A 12,781-nucleotide genomic window follows, 5' to 3' on the forward strand; every position below is an offset into this window, starting at 1 on the left:
TTCAGAGAAAATAACATGTAACGTTCATATATCATTTCTAAAATAAAGTAAAATGATTGGATTTATTAAATATAAAAGTTGCTGGAAACTATTTTGTTTTTCTTTAAATAAATTAAACTCTAATGCGGCAATGAAATTGAAATCTACCGTAAATAAAACTTCGCCATATCATTTGCCAACTCAAACTCTTTATTGAAGTGACATTATGTCCATTTATAGTGAGGCAACAGGTGAAAATCAAAATAAGTTTACTTGTACATCTTTCAATAATTCCTTTCAATCTTATCATTTACTTCGCACGACAGATAAATAACTCACGTGGTCCATTGGAATTAATATTTTATGTCCTTTTAAATTTGATAGGAGTTACCGAGTTATTGCACTAAAATATGATAAAGGAAAGGCGGCGTTCAATGAACGCAACCCCACACGACCCAGCAACAAGAACCAGCGGCAAGAAGCCCAGGCGGACACCAGACAAAAACAGGACACGGCACGGACAGATTAATCACTTAAATGATAAATAATTTGTAACTGAGGTGACGATATACTTGTGCAGCGTATGGGCAACAATTAACCTATTTTCAATTCAATGGTATCAACAATCGGAGCACCTCGGCTATTATTCATAATGTGTTTGGATTGAAAGTAGTTCTTCAACATGATTTTAGATGTAAACAAAAAAGAAGGTGTAATTTTTGATACTGTATAATGAATTATATTTTTACATATTAAGTCTATTTTGATTAAATTATGATCGAAAATATGTCTGCCAACCATAATCTTTTTTTTTTTGAAATGCCCACCGATGTAGAATTATTGACACCTCATCTCCGAATTAATGTCAACCGATAGAAATGTTGTACTTTCGATTTCTACAACCGTGTAGAACAGATACGGAACAAGGAATCACTATTACGTAATAAACCCAAATATGTATTAAACTGCAGAACTGTTTAACTCTCATTCAGTCCAAATTGTAAGAAATCTAGCAATATTTGTCTATAAAGCGTTCGAGATTCGAAAAGAATATACATTAAAATCTTAGAAAGTAATAAATATACCGTAAGACTCTAAAGTTCCTTTCTGAATTTTCATGTGTTCATCTTTACTTATAGAAACATTTTCCTATTCAAACTTTATATGGTACATTTTAAATGTTCGATATGTTGTATCATGTTCGCTATTCTTTTTTTTTTCTTTTTCTTTTTTTTTTTCATCGTATTTTCATTACTCTCTTGCTAAAAAATTGTATGAATTTTCAATCCAAATTACAATTTTAGCAAGCTAAAGGTAAACAAATCTTGATTATCGTTTACATTATAATTGACATGGTTATTTCCCTTGTATCAGGGCTGGGAATCAAAACTGCGTCGTATCCTAAAAAATATAAACAAACGCCGCCATCTTGGAGCGAAAAATGTATGTTTTTGTATATAACTCTTTTTGTTGGAAATGACTGAAACCCAGATATATGTATTAACACGCTACACTATTTTCCGCTTCGTTCGGTATATGCTGCTTGCACAACTATTTTGTAAAACAAAACTTATAGCGAACTTGCAACTCGAAGCGGGGCAGAATTTTTATGAAAATGTGTGGATACGACACAGTTCATATTGCTTTATCTATCGTTTTTTCCTTCAAATCAATTATATACTCGTTTTCAGAGTTCACCATAAACTTCAAAACATAATTTTGCATCATTTACTAAACTTTCATTAAAAAGAGATGTTTATTTTCTAAGAAAATAATGATTTTTACGAAATGATACGACGCAGTTGAAAATAAAATATGATACGACGCAGTTGTATTTTCATTGCAGGCTGCATATTGGTTAAACTATTTAAATTATGTGCTAGGTATGCTAATAACGTCCAACAACATTTCTTGTTTACAACTCAAGTCAAAAGCAGAGGTCACTTACTGGTTCCATAAAAATGGAAATGTAATACAATTCTATTAAGGCTGCATTTTTCGGTAGTACCTATCATAAGCATCTACAAATTCCGAAAAGTTGTATCAAATGCAATATACATTGAAACACCTATATAACAACGTGTTCCAGTGTTGCCTTAGCATGCTTCTAAAATTGTTCCCGTGAGTTCGAAATGGGAGTGATTACTATTTTTGATACAAAATTCAATATTCCAGTGTAATCTCTCCTGGACCCTGTATTACTCAAGAATGACTTAAAAAAAAGAGAAAGAATTACAAATTTTGAAAAGGTCTCTCGCTATCGGGAGAGAGCTATGCGCAAATTGCATGCCTACTTTTGTTATTTGTAATTAGCAATAATTTCCGTCAATTCCATTATTACTTATGTCTTTTACGTGCCGATTTTATTGTATTATTGATTTCATTTTCCTAATAATCGGTGAGAACAGATGAGCTTTATTATTTGAAATTGAACTTTAAATTTTTAAAATTATATTATAAATGGTTAAGCTACAATATATTTTTGCAAGTAGGTTATGCGTTCCGTTTAGTCATTTTATGTTCAGCGCCGCGGAACTTTACCGCTGATTTTGTCGTATTGCATTTCTTTATCGCCGATGAGGAAAGGTCTACGGAATGTATTTTCTATATTTGCACTTAAGTATCATTCTTCTCCATTAAAAAACTTTAAATTTTCAAAATCAAGTTACATATGATACAACTACAAATTACTTTGTAAAGAAGGTGTCCGTTTTGAAAAGGTATTTTACGCTGTGCACCGATAAATTTGATACAGGTATAGGCAGACATGATCTTTCAACAGTATTGAAGAAGTTTTCACAATATTGAACAAAATTTAGGTCAGATTATTGCATCGAATTTTCAACAGACTAGAGACATGGCTAAAAAGTGTGATTTTTATTTTGATAATGAATTGCCTGAAAACTTAAACAAAATGTTTCAGAAAATGACTTCACAGAGGATTACCCCCTGTTTACAATAAAAATTTCTCTGCTAGTCTTATAAATAAGAAATTTAAATGTTATTCTCTTTATAATTAATTCAAATATTTATAATCTTAAAACTTCACGCCAGAAGTTAATAAAAAGCTGCTTAATTATTAATTATTAGTACAGCTGATGTTAACACATTTTGTTGAAAAACAAAAACAAATCAGACAGGTGTGTTCCACCGAGGCCGAGCTGTTTATGTTTACTGAATTCAAATCACTTGAACTGAACTACTATGAATTCGAAAACCTCCAGGGACTTTTTATTCTTTCGTGTAGAAAACCTTTCAAGCTAGTTTCAAAATGTCGATGGTTCTCTGCAGGTGAAACATTTTGCTTGAAATAATGCCCAAAAGCGCACTTGAGGTCCTCGTCCCTAGTAAAGCTAATTTGTAGAGTGAAAGTTTGAAAACAAACCGCAAAAAAGCAGTCATTATCCAGATCATGCAGAACCACAGTTAACTTAGCGCGTAGCTAGCCAAAATGAATTAAAGTCATTTGTTTTTGCGAAAAAAAATCGGGATAATATTGAACATACAGGAAAATATAAGAACTTATTTCAGATATTATGATCAATTAGGTAACATGTTCATGTTTAACTGAAAAGTAGCTTCTGCAATGTAAACTTTCAAGTTAAATGTTATACTAGTATTGGACATGACACAATGTATTCTAAATAATCAAAAGCAACAGAACATCGCTATACACCGCAAATGATATGGGTTTTTTTTATCTAGCGCAAGTGATTATTCCATAAAATAGATATATATTGCCAAAATTATCCCTGTTGAAAAGACTGCCAAAATACAACTGCGTCGTATCATATTTTATTTCAACTGCGTCGTATCATTTCGTAAAAAAAATCATTATTTTCTTAGAAAATAAACATATCTTTTTAACGAAATTTTAGTAAATGATTCAAAATTATATTTCGAAGTTTATGGTGAACTCTGAAACAAAATATTTAATTGTATTTGAAAGGAAAAAACGATAGATAAAGCAATATGAACTGCGTCGTATCCACACATTTTTCATAAAAATTTCTGCCCCGCTTCGAGTTGCAAGTTCGCTATAACTTTTGTTTTACAAAATAGTTGTGCAAGCAACATATACCGAACGAAGCGGAAAATAGTGTAGCGTGTTAATACATATATCTGGTTTTCAGTCATTTCCAACAAAAAGAGTTATAAACAAAAACATACGTTTTTCGTTCCAAGATGGCGGCGTTTGTTTACATTTTTAAGGATACGACGCAGTTTTGATTCCCAGCCCTGTATACGTCATACTCGACTTGTACTTTGTTTTCATGCATATTTGTATGTGTGTCTAAATATTACATATTTATATCTGACATAAAAAAACTGTCATGCTTTAGAGTTTTATATTTTTATATATTTGAGAGAATATAAAGACGTATCACACTAAAGAAGAGAGATTATTGTATTTTTTAATGAGCGCATTTCTTTCGTTATTTTTTTAACGGGTGAAAATTTTAAACCGGATTCACAAAATATGTTCTTTTATGTCACTTCTGTGCAGCAATTAAATCGATTAGCAAACCTATCCAAGTGCAAGTATAGTCAGTTATTGTTCCTACTCGCAACCGCGGTTAAATGGTGCGCTTGTTTACTTTTAAATGAATGGCTGTATTACATGTGACATCCCACGTTTCTTTAATATCATGCAACAAGCTACCGACTGACCTTCTTTCTCTTTGTTTTTGATTTTTGTTTGTTGCCTTTTTTTCATTTTTGTCCTTATTTCATTAACATATATAACGTGCATACAGAAATTTTATGTTAACAAAAATTATAAATTGTATAAGGCGTAGTCATACAAACTATCCGGGACCGGAATAAACCAGTTTTGCTTGCAATATGACAATCAATCACGTTAACGCACGCAAACCCCCACAACGTTGTTAACGTTAATTTTGTAAGTGCATACGTCGACAACCGTCAGACTTGTTTTGACAAATGGATCATTTTGAAAATTTATATTTAAATAATTGAACAAAGTCTGGATTTTTGATTTTATTGTTCTAGTGAACGGTGAGTTCAAAACTTTACCTAAATTTAACTGTTAAAATTTGAAAAAGTAATGTAATGCACTCTAAATCAAAGTTCCGGTGCGTGTATGCTGCTTTTATTACTGCTTTTCTGTATCTATCTACGCAAACGTATTGAAATTTCGAATTATAGCTGATTTTGAATGTGTTTGAACAAAAATGTAAAGGAAGATGTTTTGCTAGTACTCAAGCAAAAAAAATCTTCCTTGAATAGTTAATAACATACATTTGGCACTTTCACTGTATTAATACATGGTCTCTGTGACCGATTGGTCAAATGTCATCGTAATTTTACGTGAATGATCATCCATGTTTATTCAAACGTTACAATGACGTAGACAAAATCAAGTCATTGAACTAACAATTGTCAGCTGAGAATATGTAAAATATGAGAGTCTTACAAAAAGAACTATTACTGTGTAATTTGCCAGAAATCTTAAACTGAGTATATTATACTTGCAAGTAAAGTTTAGAGTACAATGCATAACATATTTAACAATTATATGTATTTCATTTCAGAGCAGACGACACGGAGATAATGTTATTGGTTCTTGCTTTCTGTCTGGTGTTGCCAGCAGTGCTAGGAAATAAACCTACTGGTAAAAAATAATCCATAATCAGCGACAAAACTTTAGCTGACGTTCTATTTTTGTAAACAAATATAAAGTTGACCTTAAATACAAATGTCATAAAATAAAAATAAAAACGTTATGTCATTATCTATTCTACGCACGATATTGCCTGGAGCATACTAAACAAATTATAAATGCATTTACATGATAGAATGTTTCTGGCTAAAATGTTAATTTGACTTATCCATTATAAAAAGATCATAATGAATTCATAATATTACTGATTATAGATCTACAATGTCGTAAGTTGCATGTCTTTTAGCAACATGTTCGGACTAAAGGAAACAAATATGCGGGCTTAAATGAGCCGCGTCATGACAAAACCAACATAATGGGTTTGCGACCAGCATCAGACCAGCCTGCGCATCCGCGCAGTCTTATCAGGATCCATGCTGTTCGCTATCAGTTTCTCTACTTGTGATAGAGTTGGTAAGCGAATAGCATGGATCCTGATCAAACTGCGCGGGTTCGCAGGCTGGTCTGGATCCATGCTGGTCGCAAACCCATTATGCTGGTTTTGTCATGGCTCGGCTCAAATGTTTTCTATACTACATTCCATTTACAAGCGAATGTTGAAATCACGTTTTGATAATTTTTAACAAAATGCATTGCACTGCAATATTTATGCAAATTTATGAATTAATAATACTGTTGTTCGTAAGAATGTCAAATGTCTGCATGAAAATGTCACATTGTAACATAAATGAGATAAACAAAGAAGACCGGATTTATCTCACGGAGACACATGGTAGATATATGAAACTATTGTTTATGACAAATTGGAATGGTCAAGATAGCAGCAATTTTAATTTGCCATCAAAACGTGAATGAAAATGGCGCATGCCACTAAATTCTTGCTCTACTATGTTGTATGATTAGCTAATTCCATTTCAGAGGATGCGTTGACAGGAAAGCCAAAGGATGATAGGCTTGTTATTGTTGGCAATCTAAAAGACATTCCATCATCAGAAATTAATAAAATGTTTCTTCATAAGGATGACAATTACAGCAAACGTCTACCGGCAGATAATGTACTAGGTATTAATAAAATAAAACCACTAAAGTCTATGCCAACACATATTAAAAAGAAGAAGTCCAAACTACAAAAATGGAGAACAAAAATGAAGAAAAAACAATTAAAAGAACTGATAAAGAAGAATAATAAGAGACAGAAGGAACTGAAGAAGCTAAATCTGAAGGACAAGAACAAGAAAATGGTACAGAAAAGAAACAAATGGAAATATAAAGGCAAAAAGCAAGCAAGGGAAATACACTCAAATAAGTTATCTAAAGTCATAGACCGCATAATGTCATACAAAAGCGGAAAACGCTCCGAACTATCAACACAAGAAATACGGCAAAGAATTCTCAACATTCTGACAGATAAAAAGGGAGTGATCAAACTTGGTAAAGATTGTCCAAAGCCAAAGATCGGACCAAAGAAAGGAATAAAACGACTGCGAAAACGGCTAAGAAGTCTCAATAGAAGGAAAATGCCAAAGAAACGCCCGATGACTGTTGCTACCTTCAAAGATGGCGGACAGAATGGCTCGAAAAAGCCCGTTGCTCAGAAAGACGTACATACAACTACATATAAAACGAATGGTAAAAGAGGAAATGTAAAATCCAAAATAACGGTACGCCTAGGAAAAAAGGATAAGAAACGGATGAACAAAAAGAAGTCACCCAGGAAGAAAACGCAGAAGAAAGAAACAAATATTTCATACAAAAATAGACATCAAAGCAAGGGAAATGTTTAGAAATATTGCGAGTTTTGATAGATATATAGTGGGGAAAACGTAATGTAGTAGATCAGTGACGTAATTCTTTTAAAAGTTGTTTTTTGTTATATTTTGACAAGTATAGAGTCATATGCTATACACATATATCACAATTAAATAAAAAAAAAGTAGTCGTTTCTTTACTCTGTTTTATTTCATTATATTTATGCTGTGTTAAGTTATTTGCTTCTTGCAACATTTAATACTTTTGTTACATTTCCGTGTTTGATAAAAAAAAAAATAAACACCAAAACCAATCAACCTTAAACTATTTTTTAAACAACGGTAATAAGCATTTTAGTTTTATTACTGAGATTCTGAAGCAACTGTAACCGGGGATTTTGAGCGAGCATAACTAAATTATTACATTACTTTTTGCGCAGTGAATATAGTTCTCAAAACCCACTAATGATTAAAATGTAAAAACGTTCATGATCATGTGCTGGACGATTCCGTACGATGTAGGCTTTACGTTTAGTTATATTATATATAAAAAGAAATAATTGTAATTGTAGGAAATCAATAACGTTGTTGAAATACGCATTAGTTTGTGACTTTGTACACTGTTAAGTTACGTAATAATCCACGTGACGATAGATATTTTATTTTACCAGAAAAAAGCGAGCATCTGATACATTGTCTAGATTGCACAATTAAGCAAAGTAAGCAGTGAACCAAATTTCATTTAATTTTCCTTTCGCTATTTTTGCGAGAAAAATGAGTTTATTCTTTTTTTTGTACTTAAGACTAAATGATTTGATGAAAGAAACATAAATTGATAAAACGTATGAAGAAAAAAGATTAAAAGCGATAATATGTACTCGGCTCTGTGAGGTGCGAATTGAATTCATATGGGGAAGTGCTGCAGGCTTTAATGGTGGCTGATTTGGTACGCTTTTGTTCGGCTAGTTGGCGCTATCGACAACACGACAAAGCGCCAAACGGCGCTAGCGACAGGACGTCATGACGACAGTGCAACAACGCACCGTTTTGGCGCTTTGTCATGTTGTCGCTAGCGCCAACTAGACGCACAAAAGCGTACCAAATCAGACACCATAGGCTTTGCAAATTTTTGCTTTTACGGCTCACTGACACAGTTAAGGTCGTATGGCGCGGAAACAGGAAGATGATTTGGCTAATCTCAGGTGTTACAAAGTTAAAATAACACCAGGGGTCAAACCACATAGCCTGCTAAGAGATGAATTGCCTCCATTTATTCACGGTCTTACTATTGCCTTTACTTCGGCAATTATTTTCGCCTTGTTTTAAACATATTCGAACTTATTTTACGCTTGATTCCACCCCCCGGGAAGACACGCTATATAGAATAGTTTTGTTGTTGTTGTTGTTGTTTTTTCTGTTGAAAACGTACTGTAAGAGATAGCAATCATAATAAACAGACTTCAAAGATCAAGTTAAAAGTACGGAATACTAAGTTCTTTAAAAGAAAAAAAAATGTTCTTTACAAACGTAATAAATTTCACAAAATTTAATTAAGCAGTATAATTCACCATGAGTGAATATTAAACATCTGTTGTTTTTTTTGCAATTTTAAACAAGAGCACCGCATAGCAGGGGCAATACCCGCCCGAATGCATTTCTTAAGTAATAGAGAGGAAACCCATTTATTACACTTACACAGAACATGTTTTATTTGGAAAAAAAACCCATATAATAGTAAATGAGATCTATATTGAAACATGCCAAAGACCTATGCTTTTGTCAAATGAATACTAAGAGATTCTTATACATGCTACAGTTGGTTTAAAGTATACAAAGCAGACACAAAATTTTGAGCTACAACATTATGACTTAGTAGTGTGACCTTGACATTAACCTGAAGAAGGTCATACCTGCGCTCAGCACAAGGGTCTCATTTTGAGTGTTTCATTTTCCACCGGTATTTCCCACATGAACCTTCCACCGGCTAAAAAGCATATTATATAGCACGACTCGGCACACAGGAAAATAAACCAAGCATGGCAATTTTTCCCTATTTTCAGTTTTGTTTCTTTCAATAATACTAGACTAAGGTCTCCTACAGTTTTGTTACATCAGCAATAAATTTTTGCTCCATACATGTAATTTGACTTGGGTAATTAATTGTTATCGCTGTTTTTAAACTTGTTTCATGTCAATATGTTTTTATATAGCATGTATTTACTTATTACGTACAGTATACAACCTTAATACAATGTTATAATATATGTATTTTTGCAGCTCCGTTATTTAACATTTATATGTTACTTCCTTGAAATACTATTCATGTGGCATACGATTTTTTTTAGTTTAAACATATTTTATTGCATATGTTATATAATCAGACATTATACATATATTTTAACAACCATTCTAACATAATGCACCCAATGGATTTTGACGAAAGAACTAGGTGCTTATTAAAGTCAATCTCCATAATTGATAAATTACAATAAAACTAATGCATGGCTGGTAGATGAACAAGTAAAGAGCATATTGCAAATGTGTACCGCAACCGCTTATATTGATTGTATATCAAATATTTTGGGGGAAAAATCACAAATGGTAAGGCACTTACACTATACGTACAAATGTAATTGATAAATATTTAATTATAATCTATTAAAAGATTAAAAAACAACCTTAAAGCAAGAGAAGAAGGGAGATTAAGATGAAAACCAAGGCTTAGAGTTTTGGAAACTATTTTTAAGCACATATAAAGTATAATAACCAATGTTTTAGTTAAATCGTAGATATTTGATCGTCATGTAAACGTCCCACTTTCCATTCTGTATTTTTTTGACGACCAGAAATAACTTCGCATTATCAGATCAAAAAAGGGAACATCCCAAAACAGGAGAGTATAAAGAGAGACATTTTGAGTGATTTGACGCACTTTTGTGGGAAGGCATGTACGGTGGCAACTATAAAAGTGACATTCGAGAAGATAGTGTTAGTTGTTTTCAGGTTTTTCCACAATGACAAAGGGGCTATTGGACTATATTTCGAATTTAGTTTGCTACAGACATGTGGAGCCTAGCATGTAAGACCTGTGTCATTCGTGATCCGCTGTAAAAATAAGCGGACGTACTATCACGGACGGGCATAACTTTACTTTTAAAAGCTTTGAAAGTGGGTGAATGTCTTACATCTGTTGATAGGTTATTCCATTCACGAACTGTCACGGGTAAGAAAGAATTGTAATATTGGTTAGTTCGGGAATGTACAGGTCTCAACTTGTCTTGGTTTCTTAGGTTGTACGAAGACGTTGATCCAATATTTGAGGGACGAGATTTGTTAGGTATTCTGGTGCAAGATAATTTATCATCTTATAGAACATTATAAGCCTGTGAACGCGTCGTCTCTCTCTTCTAGGGATGACTTATCCTGTTGAAGTTTATCGAGAGAGACCAGTTTGGTTGATCACGATACAATACGAGCACCTTGTCAAGCATATCCTTTTCAGCCATAGAGCAATTCCAAATGACATCACCATATTCTTAAATTGGTCGGATCAAAGAGTTGTATATTACTTTAAGAAATTTCCAACCAAGAGTAAACTTCAATCTGCGTATGATGTGAACCCGTTTCCATGCTTTATTTACTATATAGTAAATATGTTCATGCCAAGCGCAGTCATTTGAAAGAATGATACCCAGATGTTTGTGATGTTCTACTTTCGGTATAATTTGGCCATGCATATTTAGAGATGGGTGGTTTGCTGATGCATTTTTCTACTTAGCAATAGGCATTCGGACTTTGCAGGATTGAAGTCAACTTACCACGTATCGGCCCACTCTGTTATTTTCAGGATATCAAATTGGGGGAGTTCTGCAGCAGCATTTGGGTTTTCAAAAACAATATATAAACTAGTATCTTAAGCAAAAAGCCGGATATGACTGCCAATGTCAACGACCAGATCATTTATAAAAATGAGAAATAATAGGGGGCCTAAAATTGAGCCCTGGGGAACTCCAGCGCTAACTGCATCCCATATTGATTGAGTACTAGGTAGCACACCGCTTTTTTCGTCTTCCGGACAGATAATTTGAAAACCAGTCTAATAATTTACCCGAAATACCAGCATTTTCCTGTTTGACCAACAGGCCTTTGTGCCACACCTTATCCATACCTTACTTATGTCAAAGAAAACCGTTTAGACTTTTTCAGATGTAAGCTACGGAATACCATGAGGGCCATCATGGTTAAACTTTATAATCAAGAGGGCGATAATCGACAGCGGGATAGTGCGATGACGTCTATGTGTTAGTGCGATGGCGACAGTGCGATAACGCGATGATGAAAGTACGATACTGTCGTATTGTCGTCATCGCACTGTCGCACTGTTGCCCTATAGATTATATAGTGTTCTTCATGATAGAATATGGGGAAAAGATTTTACTTTTGTAAACTTTTGTAAACAGATTCCTTTCTTCTCTTTTTTATTTTTATACTAAAAACGTCTAAATAAAATTATAAATTAATGGAAAATAACATTTAATATAAAAAACAGGGGAAATACTTAAGAGTTAAATATTACATACACGGAAAATGTAATAAATTGTGTGATTTTTTTTAAATTAGAAAGCTTGATTTCAGATGAAATAATGATGTTATGTTGAAATTTAAAAGATGCAAAACAAAATTACTTGGTCAGTAGTAATAGAGGATGTTCAAGTTTTTTTCTTCTGTAAATACATGATTTATTTTATATCGATATGTATGAAAATAAATATTCCATGAGTTGCGGTATTATTTTATACATTTTTCTCTTTTTGACATTACAATTTGAAACACTTGCCCTCAAATTTTGTATATTGGCTGAAATTAGAAGAAAGTAGTCCGGCAAAACACAAGTGAAAATACGGAAAATATGTTATTTTCACTGCAATGAAAAATATTTTTTTACAATGAAAAAAAGAAAACGGGTAATGAAAATACGCATTTTATTTCAAATAAATAAGTTTTCTCTATAAATCCAAATATAGTTCATTAATAAATCTAACTGGTCAACATTGTTCACTGTAAATAAAGCTGATAAACTCTCTTAAGTAATTTCTATTAGATTCTGTGAAAGTGTTAGCAAAAGTATGTTTACACTCACTTCTGGCAGTTGGGAAAAAAGAATTAAAAGTTCTTGCTAATATACCACTTGTGTCATTTGAGTTCCTTAAGGTATAGCGTGTGTTTGTGGGATCTGGTATAAGCGAAGCCAGGTATTCAGGTGGTATGCGTATTTATTTTTTTCTATGGTTATGATTACATTAATTTGAAATACCGCTTTAAAAATCATGTGTTTAAAATATGCGAGCAAAGATCAACACGGAAAAGCAACATTCACGTCACGCAACCCAGCTAGAAACGATCATTGGAC

General features: G+C 32.9%; 1 protein-coding gene across 2 annotated transcripts; it reads left to right on the forward strand.

Annotated features, from left to right (window-relative positions):
- The first annotated feature begins 4,828 nt into the window (after nt 1-4,828).
- Nucleotides 4,829-7,562, forward strand: LOC132750927 (uncharacterized). Of its 2 annotated transcripts, none has more exons than XM_060741026.1 (3): nt 4,829-4,998; nt 5,540-5,614; nt 6,542-7,562. In XM_060741026.1, exons 2-3 carry the CDS (start codon nt 5,554-5,556, stop codon nt 7,405-7,407), a joined length of 927 nt encoding a protein of 308 aa, XP_060597009.1. In that variant the 5' UTR covers nt 4,829-4,998; nt 5,540-5,553; the 3' UTR covers nt 7,408-7,562. The 2 variants fall into 2 exon arrangements, with proteins under 2 accessions (XP_060597009.1, XP_060597001.1); XM_060741018.1 differs by having other exon boundaries at nt 4,830-4,998; nt 5,535-5,614.
- Nucleotides 7,563-12,781: the final 5,219 nt, after the last annotated feature.

This window comes from Ruditapes philippinarum, unplaced genomic scaffold (genome assembly GCF_026571515.1).
Source record: "Ruditapes philippinarum isolate M1 unplaced genomic scaffold, ASM2657151v2 ctg3773_1_1_1_1, whole genome shotgun sequence".
NCBI classification, from domain to species: Eukaryota; Metazoa; Mollusca; class Bivalvia; order Venerida; family Veneridae; genus Ruditapes; species Ruditapes philippinarum.